Source organism: Nicotiana tabacum, chromosome 8, assembly GCF_000715075.1.
Source record: "Nicotiana tabacum cultivar K326 chromosome 8, ASM71507v2, whole genome shotgun sequence".
Lineage (NCBI taxonomy): Eukaryota > Viridiplantae > Streptophyta > Magnoliopsida > Solanales > Solanaceae > Nicotiana > Nicotiana tabacum.
In genome coordinates, this window is record NC_134087.1 from 4348138 (window position 1) to 4361324 (window position 13187).

Genomic DNA, 13187 nt, shown 5'->3' on the forward strand with positions numbered 1-13187 from the left:
TCTCCTATTGTGATAAATACTAAAGTGGTAAGAAGTCACTTGAAAAAACCTTTTAGGTTGTATAACGTATTGATGCACCAAAAGAAATTTCAAGAGAGTGTGTAAGAGATATGGAACCAAAGAATTGAAGGGCATACTATGTACTCCATATGGATCAAACTGCAAAGAATACAGGATAGAACAAGGCTGATGAACAAAGAAATGAACTCATTAGAAAAGAAGATTGGGAAAATCATAATGGAGTTACAGAATATCCAACGAAAGATTGATATTGATCCTCTGAACCAGCAACTAATTGAACAGGAAAAGGAAATGTTAGTGCAAGCAGAGAAATGGGAAGGAATAAACGAACAAATTTTAAGACAAAAATCTAGAGCAGTGTGGATAAAAGCAGGGGACAGAAATTCAAAATTCTTTCATGCTAAGTTAAAGAATAGACAGGCTAGAAACATAATTGCTTCCATTTGTAATGAGCAGGGAGGAAGAGTAACAGAGCCAAAGCAGATTGCAGATAAATTCAAAAGCTTCTTCAGAACTTATTGGGCAATGCAGCAAATGAATTACCATGCATTGATCTGGACATAGCTAGGAATGGGCATTGTCTCACAAAGGAACAACAATAGATGCTGAGTTGCAAAGTAACAAGAGAAGATGTAGATAAAGCAGTGAAGGAGTTACCAAATGACAAAGTACCAGGGATAGATGGTTTTCCTGCAAAAATTTTCAAGGAGTATTGGTCTACAATTGGTGATGAGGTCGGAACAACAGTATTAGAATTCTTTAGCAATAAGAAGTTGTTGAAGAGTGTTAACTGTACAACTTTAACACTGATTCCAAAGGTGACAAGCCCAAATTCAGTCAAAGAGTTTAGACCTATTGTATGTTGCACAACTATATACAAGATCATATCAAAGGAAGGAACATGCTGGACAACGTGATCATAGCACATGAGTTGGTAAAAGGATACAATAAAGAGTGTCACCAAGATACTGTATCAAAATAGATATAAGGAAAGCCTATGACTTAGTTGAATGGCCTTTTCTTAGAATGATATTGATAGAGTATGGTATGCCTATGAAGTTTGTGGAGCTGATTATGGTATGTGTATCTACTGTTAGCTATTCTCTGATCCTTAATGGAGGGTTAACAGACAGACTCCAAGGGAAGAAAGGCTAAGGCAAAGAGACCCAGTGTCTCCTTACCTTTTTGTGCTTGTGATGGAATATCTGAATAGAGCTCTAAAGAAGTTAAAAGACAACCCAGACTTCAATCATCATCCAAGGTGTGTCAGAAATAACATTACTCACATTTGCTTTGCAGATGATTTAATTCTTTGTTCCAAAGCAGATGAGGTGTCTATCAAATTGCTGCTTAAAAGTTTCAATCACTTCTCAGAGGTGTCAGGGTTGAAAGCCAATCTGGAGAAAAGTGCTCTATACATTGCAGGAGTTACAAGGGAATTCAAGGAGATGACATTGGAAGAAATGCAGTTCACATTAGGGGAATTACTATTTCGATATCTTGGAGTTCCACTTTCTTCAAAGAAGTTGTCAGTGCAGCAGTGTATGCCCTTGATTGAAAAGATAACAGCTAGAATAAAATGTTGGACAACTAAGTTGTTATCATATAGTGGAAGACTCCAATTACTGAAAAGTGTGATATTCGAGATGCAAACTTACTAGGGGCAAGTGTTTTTATTGCCAAAGAAGATACTCAAGATGATAGTTGTTGTGTGTATAACCTTTTTGTGGACAGGAAAAAGTGATCTATCAAGGAGAGCATTGGTAGCATGGGACACAATATGTGCCATTATCAGCAGGGGGTTAAATGTTCTGGACATTTACTCATGGAACAAAGCTGCATTGTGCAAACTGTTAGTTTACAAACTTCCCGGAACACAATTGTTTTAAGTGCTAGTCTTAGTATACGTGCGTTGCACGTGTGCCTAGCGTCAATCAATAAAATATGTATATCAAAAAAACATGTAAATTAAGTTTTAAAATATGCGCCTAGCATCAATTAGTAAAGAACATGCAAAGTATTTTAAAATGACTATATTAAGTTAATATTTTATTGTAAGTAGCTTAATATACAGAAAAATATGGGGAGTTGCCATTTGTTGAAATGAATACCCAAAAAAAAAATGACAACTCACTTACTATCGTTTTAATTTGTCCTATATTGTTTCATCTTTATTGCGTAAAGTTTGTATTTTCATCAATTTGACTTTTAATACTATATTATAATGATTTATATGATAAATTTAAAAAAAAATATGACTTTTTTTGGGTCAAATTAGTTAATTGAAGACTCTTTTTTTCGGGTAATATTGATTCAAGGACTTAATAGTTTGCTCTTATCATTAAAGAAAATAATTTGTTTTTGTTGATTTAAAACTTAATATTAGCTCATCTCAAGTTTTAATTATTTAATTGTAAGTCTTTAATTATAATTATTATTCAATAAGTATTCTATGTTTAAAGGAATAAAAAAATCAGTACGACATTTCACTTTTGATTTTTTATGTGAGCGGAACCATTAGTGTTATTGACTTTTACCAGCCATTCTCTTTATTTTATATTCTTTAAATTACAATATTTTCTTAGTTAAGCTTGATATTTAAATTTTAGAAATTTTGGAATCAATGAATTTTGAGATTAATCTCAACCATGGTGTACTAACCAAAACTTTAGTTGATTTTAATTTTCTAAAATATTAGAAAAATAATTAAATGATTATTTTATTATTTACAAAATTACTCATAAACCTTAGAAAGGAACTCCTGAAATTGGGAAAAAGAAAAGAAAATTAGGACTCCTAAACAACGAAAATAAAACAAGGACTACTACACTAATACTCGTAAACATTTAAAGAAGATACCTAAAAATGCTAAATCTAAATGTAGTTGATAACTTGATATGAAGGACCCCAAAAATTGGAAGGATATTGAAAGTGCTGGAATTAAATGATATGATTTTTCATATCGAAAGTCTAGAAATAATTAAATAATTATTCTAAATATTAGAGAAATAATTAATTGACTATTCCTACATATTAAAAAAATAACTTAAAGTACTATTTTGTCTAATGTAAAAACTATTTTAACAAGATAAAAAAGACGAATTTTATCTCAACGCATAATAGATAGGAATATGTAACTCATAAACTTCTTCAGAAATCGTATTCTTTCTTCGTAGAAATCTTTGGCATGTCATAAACGATTAATATTTAGTACGTCAGAATAAGCAAAAAAAAAGTAATAAATATCGTACAATATAAAAAACACCGAATTACTTAGTTTTCTTACTTTTGCTCCATATACCTGAGAAGGACTACTCTCAGATTCATCAGCGACGAGCACATAACAAATAAATCACTTGATGATAGGTACAGGCGATATGTATCTTTAGCCAGAACCCTGAAATAATTCTAATATTCGATATTGTTTCACCTCCTCCTTATTCTTAAATTTAAATTAGGTTGATGAATGCATTAACAACCATAATATAAACCCTAGTGTTCACAGAATAAAGAGTACTTAACCTCTTAAATAGGAACTAGTATTATTACCCGCGCGATGCGCGGATACAAATTATGTCAAATTGTAATCTATGTTATTTGAATTATGTGCAAATAACCTTAAAATATGAACCTTTCATATAAAAATTATATAACATTAGATATTAATTTTGAAGCAAGATATGACATTATTATTCAAATATCGTAGTAGACAACTTTTATTTTATTTGTAGCAACCTAATCCCTTGATTTTAGTACTTGTATTTCGTTTCGGTGTCAATATTAAAAAATACTAAATATGTCATGTTGTGATATGTGTTGTTTGAGCACATTATATCATATTATTTTAAGAAAATTCTTATTATCACTTTGTTTTTGACTGAAAGTCAAATATGTCTTATTCATCACATCATTTTACGCAAATTCTTTTTTATTTTTGTTCTTTTCTTATAGTTATTGTATTATTTATTAATTAATATTATTATACTGACATATAATTTTTTATTAGCTTAATAATTTAATTAATATCTTGCTTATTATCTTTTTAATAGTCTTTAATAAATATAAATATTTTATTCTTGAAATTTGGTATATTTTTATGCTTGTATCCTCTTATTCGGAATTTTTTAATCATTTAAATTTATCAGTAATATTTTTAAATATAATTTAATTATTTAATTTATTTATTTTTCAATTAATTTAAAGTATAAATCACACTACCTTTATTTTTTATACATCTCTTCCCTACTATATTTTAAATAGTTTTTATATTAATATTTTACCTATAACCAAAATAATATCATATTTTATTTTAAATTGTAACTTTGAATTAGTCTAAAATATTAATACATATGTTATTTGATTATTACGTTCCAAATATATTGAGTTCTCTTATAATTATTTTTGTATTAGATGCAGTTAAATTTTCTTTTTTTTTAGCTTTAAGATACAAATTTAATTTTTAATTATCATTAGTAAAATTACCTATATTAGAAATTAATTTATATTTTTAAAATTTTAATTTAATCATAGAAAAATATTTCTTAATTGTTTGAACACATTATAACTAAATATTATAGTAATATTTTTACTGTTTTATTTCTTTACATGATATTTTCAAAAATAAAAAAAATTATGAAAAAAAAAATCCCATCTTAAAAATTTAAATAATTCTTATCATTCTATGTTGTAAATTGGACCGCAATTTCAAAATATTATGCTATGCTTTCAAATTTAAACTAACTGCACTCAATTCATACATTAATCATAGGAAAATATTTTCTTAATTGTTTGAACACATTATATCTAAATGTTGTAGTAATATTTTCACTGTCATTTTATTTCTTTACGTAATTTTTTTTTCTTTTTTAGTTTTAAGATTCAAATTTAATTTCTAATTTTCATTAGTACCGGTATTATGTATTTTTAAATATGTATTTGTTTTTTTTATTTTTCATAAATAAGACTTCAATTTCGTGGTATTCTCCATAGTTTGAGCATTCTCAACATAGTTTTAAGAACTTTCTAATCTCAAATTCAAATAGTCTTTCCCTTTCTTTCTAATAGTAAATTTTTAATAATTTAATATAATTTTGCTATTTTTTAATCTAATATATAATTTTATTACGTTTTATGTGGCTTTTCATTAATTTGTAACTTTATTTAATATCATTATCACTACTATTCTTTATAATATAGATAAATATATATAAATTTTTGTAATCATAAAATAAATATTTATTTTGTTTTAAAAATATTTCTCTAAAATTTTAAATTTTTTAAGTTTTAATAATATTTTTAAGTATTGTATATTTACATTTATTTTATTTTCTAAACTTATGATTTACAAATTTCCTCACATTATCTCTAATTTATTTTTATTATTCAATATTTTAATTTTTGATTTTATCTATTAGACTTGAGTTATGTGGACTTATCCATATTATTATTTTTCTTATCATAATATAAAAAACTTTCTCAACTCAAATTTAAATAAATTTTACCCTTTTCTCTATAATAAAAAAACTTTATTTAATATCATTATCACTACTATTCTTTATATAATATAGATAAATATATATATAAATTTTTGTAATCATAAAATAAATATTTATTTTGTTTTAAAAATATTTCTCTAAAATTTTAAATTTTTTAAGTTTTAATAATATTTTTAAGTATTGTATATTTACATTTATTTTATTTTCTAAACTTATGATTTACAAATTTCCTCACATTATCTCTAATTTATTTTTATTATTCAATATTTTAGTTTTTGAATTTATCTATTAGACTTGAGTTATGTGGACTTATCCATATTATGACTTTTCTTATCATAATATAAAAAACTTTCTCATCTCAAATTTAAATAAATTTCACCCTTTTCTCTATGATAAAAAATCTGAATTTTTCTTCTTCTTTTTTTCTATTTATTAATATATATAAATTTTTGTAATCATAAATAAATATTTGTTTTGTTTTTAAAATATTTATCAACAATTTTAAATTTTTTAAGTATTGTATATTTAATTTATTTTATTTTCTAAACTTATGATTTACAAATTTCCTCACATTATCTCTAATTTATTTTTATTTTTTCAATATTTTAGTTTTTGATTTTATCTATTAGACTTGAGTTATGTGAACTTATCCATATTATGACTTTTCTTATCATAATATAAAAAAATTTCTCATCTCAAATTTAAATAAGTTTTAACCTTTTCTCTATGATAAAAATTCTGAATTTTCATTTTTTTTCTCTATTTATTCTTTATTTTTAATATTATATTATTCAATAACTAATATTATTACATTGTCATGTGAATTTTATTAGCTTGTTTGAATTTAATATCTATTTATACCACACTCATTCTAATATAATATTGATAAAAATTTAAAAACTTTCTCATCTCAAATTCAAATAATTTTTATCATTCTATTTTTTAATTTGGACCGCATTTTAAAAAAGTATGTTATGCTTTCAAATTTAAACTAACTGCACTCAATTCAAATATTAATCATAGAAAAATATTTTCTTAATTATTTGAACACATTATATCTAAATGTTGCAGTAATATTTAAGTATAAAATATCCGTTTGCATGATTTATCAATATTAATATGACTTTGTTATTCTTGTTATTAAAATATTTTTTCTTGATTATTTAATTTTTTTTACCTTATAAATAATTTGTATACTTTATGTAAGATCTTAATTTGCTGCTTGAATTTATTTAATTTTTAAACTCAATAAATTTTTAATGTCATAAGTAAATTTTAGTTTTATCTTATAGCTCCAAAGTACAAATAGTCATAGCTTATCTCAATTTATGTCTTTCTATATTTTTTATTTTTTTATTCTAATTTTTTAATTAATTTTTTACCTCCATATTTCTAGCTAATATAGAAGAAAATCTATGAGTGAATCAATATATATATATACACACACAAATATACATATAAATATAAATATAGATATAAAGATTGGATTCGTCTAAGATCTATTTGGATTATGTATAAGATTTATTAAACTACTTTCATTAATTATGTTTCATTTATAATTTTTAACTATTAATGTTGTCCTAAAATTGCTTTATTTTAGCTTGCCACTTGGCTTAACCACAATGCATACTACTCTCTTTTTAATATAAAATAAATATAGATATAGATATTAAATTAAATAGTAATATTTTTCATACCTATATTCTCGTATTATTTTTTCCTTTTTAACCTATACCGTTTTGACTTCTCTTTAGTAGGGACATTATATAATAAGTTTCCTGTTATAATATCCTATATTTGTTTTCCTTTTCTTAACCTTAGGACATGCACTCTTCGTGTGGGATATTCTTTTTTTAAGGAAAGTTTTCCACTTATTCTCTTCTTCTTTTCCTTTTATCTTAGGACATTTTTTTTTTGCTATAAATTTTTTTCACTTTGTATTTACAATTTTATCCCTCTTAGAGGGCACTTAACGAAAGGTAAAAATGACGAACGACATTTCGCTAAGGGTCTTCGTGCTTTTAATATAATATAGATACAAAAGTAATTAAAGTTGGATAATGGTAATTAGTTTATATTGGTTGCAAACTTGAAATCCCAATATTTCTTTGTAATTTTTTGGCAAAATACATACTTTACCCATCGACTTTGTCCCCAAATCCCTCGTATACACCTGTTAAAGACGAGAATAATATTACACATCAAAACTTTTAAAGGTGTGTCAATTACACACCACTTCGGTGTTTGATCACATCTGCTCAAAGATTGCTCTTACACGCACTAATCAACATCTAACACGTGTCAAATCGAGGAAAAAAAAATTGAAAAAAAAACCTCTGCAACCCCCCCCCTCCCTCCAAAACCCCTCTTCTCATCTTCTCAAAGAAAAAAAATACAGAAAAGAACCCCTCCCCCCCCCTCTTCATCTTCCTAATACCATCATCTTCTCCATCAACACCATGCTATCACCAATCCTTCCACCACAAGAACTTTCTTCCATAACTAGAGATTCAATTCTTTGCCGATTTTTTACAACATTCATCACAAATCCTTATACAAATTTCAAATTCAAGCTCAAACCCAAAGCTTCAAACTTGTTAATGGTATTTTTTGAATTTTATCAAAATTAATTACCTAAGTTAAGTTTTACTCAACAATAATCACGAATTCAAACTAATTTTTTAGGTCATGGAACACCAAAATCAACAAGACCCGATTAAATTTTCAAGCCTTTTCAAAAAGTCAATAATGGTGATTTTTACAATACCCAATAGCTCCTATATTCTTCTTTTTTTCTTCTTCTTAGTCATGGGGTTGGAGAGACGAAATATGAGGTGGTAGATAAAACTAGGATGGGGATTGGGGACAAAGACGAACCGGGAGGGGGGGGGGGAGAGAAAACGCTGGGTTTTGGGGTTGGGGAAGAAGACATAGGTTATTTTTTTTCCTTTAATTTAAAGGAAATAGTTAAAAGGGGAAAAATTAAAAAACAACTTAATTTCAGGTGAATTTTTTAGTTTTCACGCGCCTCTTTTATGTGTAATATACGCATGTGACACATGGCAAAAAAGGTGTGTAATTGACACAGTTTTAAAAGTTTTGGTATGTAATACTATTACCGTGTTTAACAAGTGTGTAAGAGGAATTTGAGTACAAGGTTAATGGGTAAAATATGTATTTTGCCTTATATAATAACCATTCACTATAAGAATCACTTTTTTATGAAATTAATTTTCACACTATATTATAATATATATGCTCTAAGAGTAGCTTTGATATATTTCTTTTATTTATACTTGAAATAAATATAAAAAATGGGAACAATAGAAAAAAAATTGCATCATGTGGAGGGCCTATACATCATGTCATGTAATTAAGAGACAAAAAAAGGTATTCAAATAATCAATGTCGTTAAAGATTTTATATTAACTTTATTCTTATTATTCTCGAGGTTGGGATACACAATACGGAGTATATCCTTTAACTCCAATTTTCTCTTTTCTTGTTAAACATGAAAAACAATTGCTACTGTGGGCAGAGGAGAGAAAAGTAATCATTAATCAAAGGTAGAAAAAACCTCTCCTTTTACGAGCATATAAAGCATACAACGAATTCAAAATATTATATATAGAGGTACAAATCGAATTTTGTTTTTCGACGAAAGGTTTCAGATAAACGCTCTTCCGCCGTTAAAACTGCCCCTATATCATGTCATATAATTAAGAGACAAATAAAAAAAGGTATTTGAATAATCAATGTCATTCAAAAATTTATATGAACTTTATCCTTACTATTCTCGAGGTTGGGATACATAATACGGAGTATATCTTTGTATATGGTCAAAATCGGGCTCGTCCCTTGTGTGATTAATCGAGACTGGAATATGATAGGTTAAAGTTTGACCTCGTATTATATCGAATCATGATGCAAAATTAGATCGTCGAGCTCGTGACCCAAAGACCGATCAAGATCGAGATCGAGCAAGATCGATGAAAACTTACCAAACCAAATAACAAAAAACCAAAATATCTGCGATCGGTCGAGGATCACAGCGGAAATTTCAAGCACATATCAAGGAGAGGCCGAGTAATTAGCAAATCGTGAGATTTTTACCCTATATAGAAATGTACCAAGAGTAGAACACCCCTACTATATAAAGGGGGATCTGATCATTTGTAATACACATTATTTTATGCAACATAAAAGCAATAGACTGCCAGCTTTTATTATCTCGTTACTTTGTTCATACGTCAGTTAAAACATCTTTGGTTCAAGGGTGACTGAACTTGAGGCTAAAGCTATTCGATTCGTGTGGTTTGCATTTATTCTTTTATCGTCAATTCCAATATTAATCTATTCTCTAAATTTGTACCAACTAATATCATGTATCCTTAAAATTACGTATAAATTTAATTGTTATCCAATTTTAAGGTTAAACAGTTTGACGCCCACTGTAGGGATAAGGATAATAGTGATTACCTGGCACAAACTTTCGTAACACATACTATTTTACACTTGTTCTTTGAAGTATCTTTGATTACAGGACTAAGATGTCAAATTCTCAGTCACCACCTCGACACATTGACAATGATTTCGGCCACCGTGGCAAAAATGATAACATAGCACCAGGGAATGATGTACCTCCGGTTGGCCTCGATGGAGTTACGGTTGTAGATCCAATTGATGTCAGCTCACACATAGCCATCAACGGAAATTTGGTCGTTGATCCCGAAGGCAGCGTCCGTGGAGATGTTTGATTAGCCGCTCAAAACATCGGTGAAGATGGTGGGATTAGCATGCAGCAATAGCCTAGCTCCAAAAACAGAATCACCTACCGAGCAGGGTCGAGCTCGAGCCATCCTAGGAAGTTGTACATAGGGTCGAATCGGTTTCAAGAAAATCGAACGAGAAAGAATCAAAGACCAATCCTGTAATCATGGAGATGCTTGAATAACTGACAAAGCGAATTGAGTCGGGGGAAAAGAAGATTGAGGAAAACGACAAAAAGGTGAAAACTTACAACACTAGGATCGACCAAATCCCGGGGCACCGCCAATATTGAAGGTACTGGATTCCGAAAAGTTCGTACAAAAACCTTCCCCCCCCCCCCCCGAGCGCGGCTCTAAAGCCAATCCCCAAGAAGTTCTGCATGCCCGAGATTCCTAAGTATAATGGAATGACCGATCCGAATGAGCATGTCATCTTTTACACGTGTGCTATCAAAGGGAACGATCTAGAGGATGATGAGACCGAATCTGTCTTGCTAAAGAAATTTGGGGAAACCCTGTCAAAGAGAGCTATGATATGGTACTATAATTTACCACATAATTCTATTGACTCATTTGCTATGCTTGCAGATTCCTTCATAAAGGCACACGCCGGGGCCATCAAGGTCGAAACCAGGAAGTCAGACCTTTTCAAGGTAAGGCAGAAGGACAACGAAATGCTCAGAGAATTCGTGTCTCGATTACAAATAAAATGGATGGACTTGCCACCGGTCACTAATGATTGGGTTGTTCAAGCTTTCACTCAAGGACTCAATGTAGCTCAGTGGCTTCAAAACAGTTGAAGAAGAATTTGATAGAATAACCGGCTGTTACTTGGGGCCGATGTGCATAATCGGTATCAATCAAAGATCAGGATCGAGGATGATCAACTTGGAGCTCCTTCTGGATCCGTTTATCCTATCAGACCCGTCGATAGAATCAAGAGGGATATTGATCGAGAACCAAAGTCGAATAGAGATCAATATCAGCCGTATAATGGAGATCGTAAGAGCAACGATCCTAGGCAAAACACTGCTCTAAATGAAAGGAGAAGTGATCGAGGTCAAAGCTCTCGAGGACTCATGAGCAAGAACGACTTCGATAGACCTATCGGACCCAAAAAGGCACCACGATTATCAGAGTATAACTTTAATGTTGATGTGGCAACTATTGTATCAGCTATCGGACGCATCAAAGATACCAAATGGCCTCGACCTTTACAAACTGATCCAACACAAAGGGTTCCCAACCAAATATCCAAATATCATGGCACACATGGCCACAGAACGGAGGATTGAAGACAATTGAGAGAAGAAGTAGCCCGGTTATTCAATAACGGGCACCTTCGAGAATTTCTGAGTAACCGAGCTAAGAATCATTTCACAAATAGGGATTCCAATAAACAAAATGAACAAGACGAGCCCCAACACGTCATTCAAATGATCATTAGAGGGGTCGATATTCCTCAAGGTCCGATGATAAAGTGCACCGAAGTATCAATCGCAAGGGAAAAACGGACTCGAGATTACATACCAGAAGGAACTTTATCTTTCAATGACGAGGATGCACTCATGAATAAAACTCGAGTTAAACGTGTGCTAATTGATCCAGGTAGCTCGTCTAACATCATTCGATTGAGGGTCGTAGAGCAACTTGGCCTATAGGACCATATCGTACCTGGCCAGTGCTAAACAGATTCAACATAGCTTGCGAAACTACTAAGGGAGAAATAATGTTGCCGATAAACGTAGTCGGTACCACCCAGGAGACCAAGTTTTATATAATCGAAGGGTACATGAGGTACAACGCCCTATTCGGGAGGTCATGGATCCACAACATGAGGGTCGTGCCCTCGACCCTTTACCAGGTATTTAAGTTTCCAACACCGGAAAGGATCAAGACAGTCTACGGGGAACAACTACCCGCAAAGGATATGCTTGTCATCGATGAAGTAATTCCGATATCAACGCTCTCGTCCTCAAAAAAGTCAGCTTCGAAAGCAAAGCAGGAAGCCAAATAGCAATCACCAGTGCCAGCCTCGACCCAACCAACATGAAGAGGACTGACGAAGATCACGATTACGGGGTACCTCGATCCTTTATGATCCCCGATGATTCCGATGCTAAAAAATCAATGGTCGAAGAGCTGGAGCAGGTCTTACTGATCGAGCATCTATACGATCGAAAGGTATACCTGGGTATGGGGTTAACTCCCGAGCTCAGGAACAAACTCATTCAATTTCTTATCGCTAACATGGATTGTTTTGCTTGGTCCTATCTCGATATGATTGGGATCCTACCGGAGATCACTACTCACAAGCTCAACCTGGACCCGAAATTCCATCAGGTAAAGCAGAAAAGGAGACCCCAGTCCAAGGTCACGCATGCCTTCATCAAGGACGAGATAACTAAACTCCTTAAAATAGGATCATTTGGGAGGTCAAATACCCGGAATAGTTATCAAATGTAGTAATAGTCCCTAAAAAGGGGAACAAACTAAGAATGTGTGTGGATTATAAAGATTTAAATAAGGCATGCCCCAAAGATTCTTTCCTTTTGCCTAACATCGATTGCATGGTCGATGCCATGGCCGACCACGAGATCCTCAGTTTTCTCGATGCCTACTCTGGGTACAACCAAATACGGATGAACCTGGATGATCAAGAAAAGACCTCTTTCATCACTAAGTATGGCACATACTGCTATAACGTAATGCCATTTGGAATAAAAAATGTCGGTGCCACTTACCAACGACTAGTAAACCGAATGTTTGAAGAGCAGATAGGAAAATCCATGGAAGTTTACATTGACGATATGTTAGTTAAGTCCCTGCGCACAGAGGACCATTTAAAGTATTTGCAGAAAACCTTCAGTATATTGAAGAAGCACAACATAAAGCTGAATCC

At 30.9% G+C, this 13187-nt stretch overlaps 1 protein-coding gene across 1 annotated transcript; it reads left to right on the plus strand.

The window, feature by feature from the left end:
* The first annotated feature begins 623 nt into the window (after nt 1-623).
* Nucleotides 624-10273, plus strand: LOC142162945 (uncharacterized). The gene is made up of 4 exons (XM_075220173.1): nt 624-878; nt 1155-1653; nt 1756-1873; nt 10060-10273. The coding sequence occupies exons 1-4, from the start codon at nt 624-626 to the stop codon at nt 10271-10273; spliced, it is 1086 nt and encodes a 361-aa protein (XP_075076274.1).
* Nucleotides 10274-13187: the final 2914 nt, after the last annotated feature.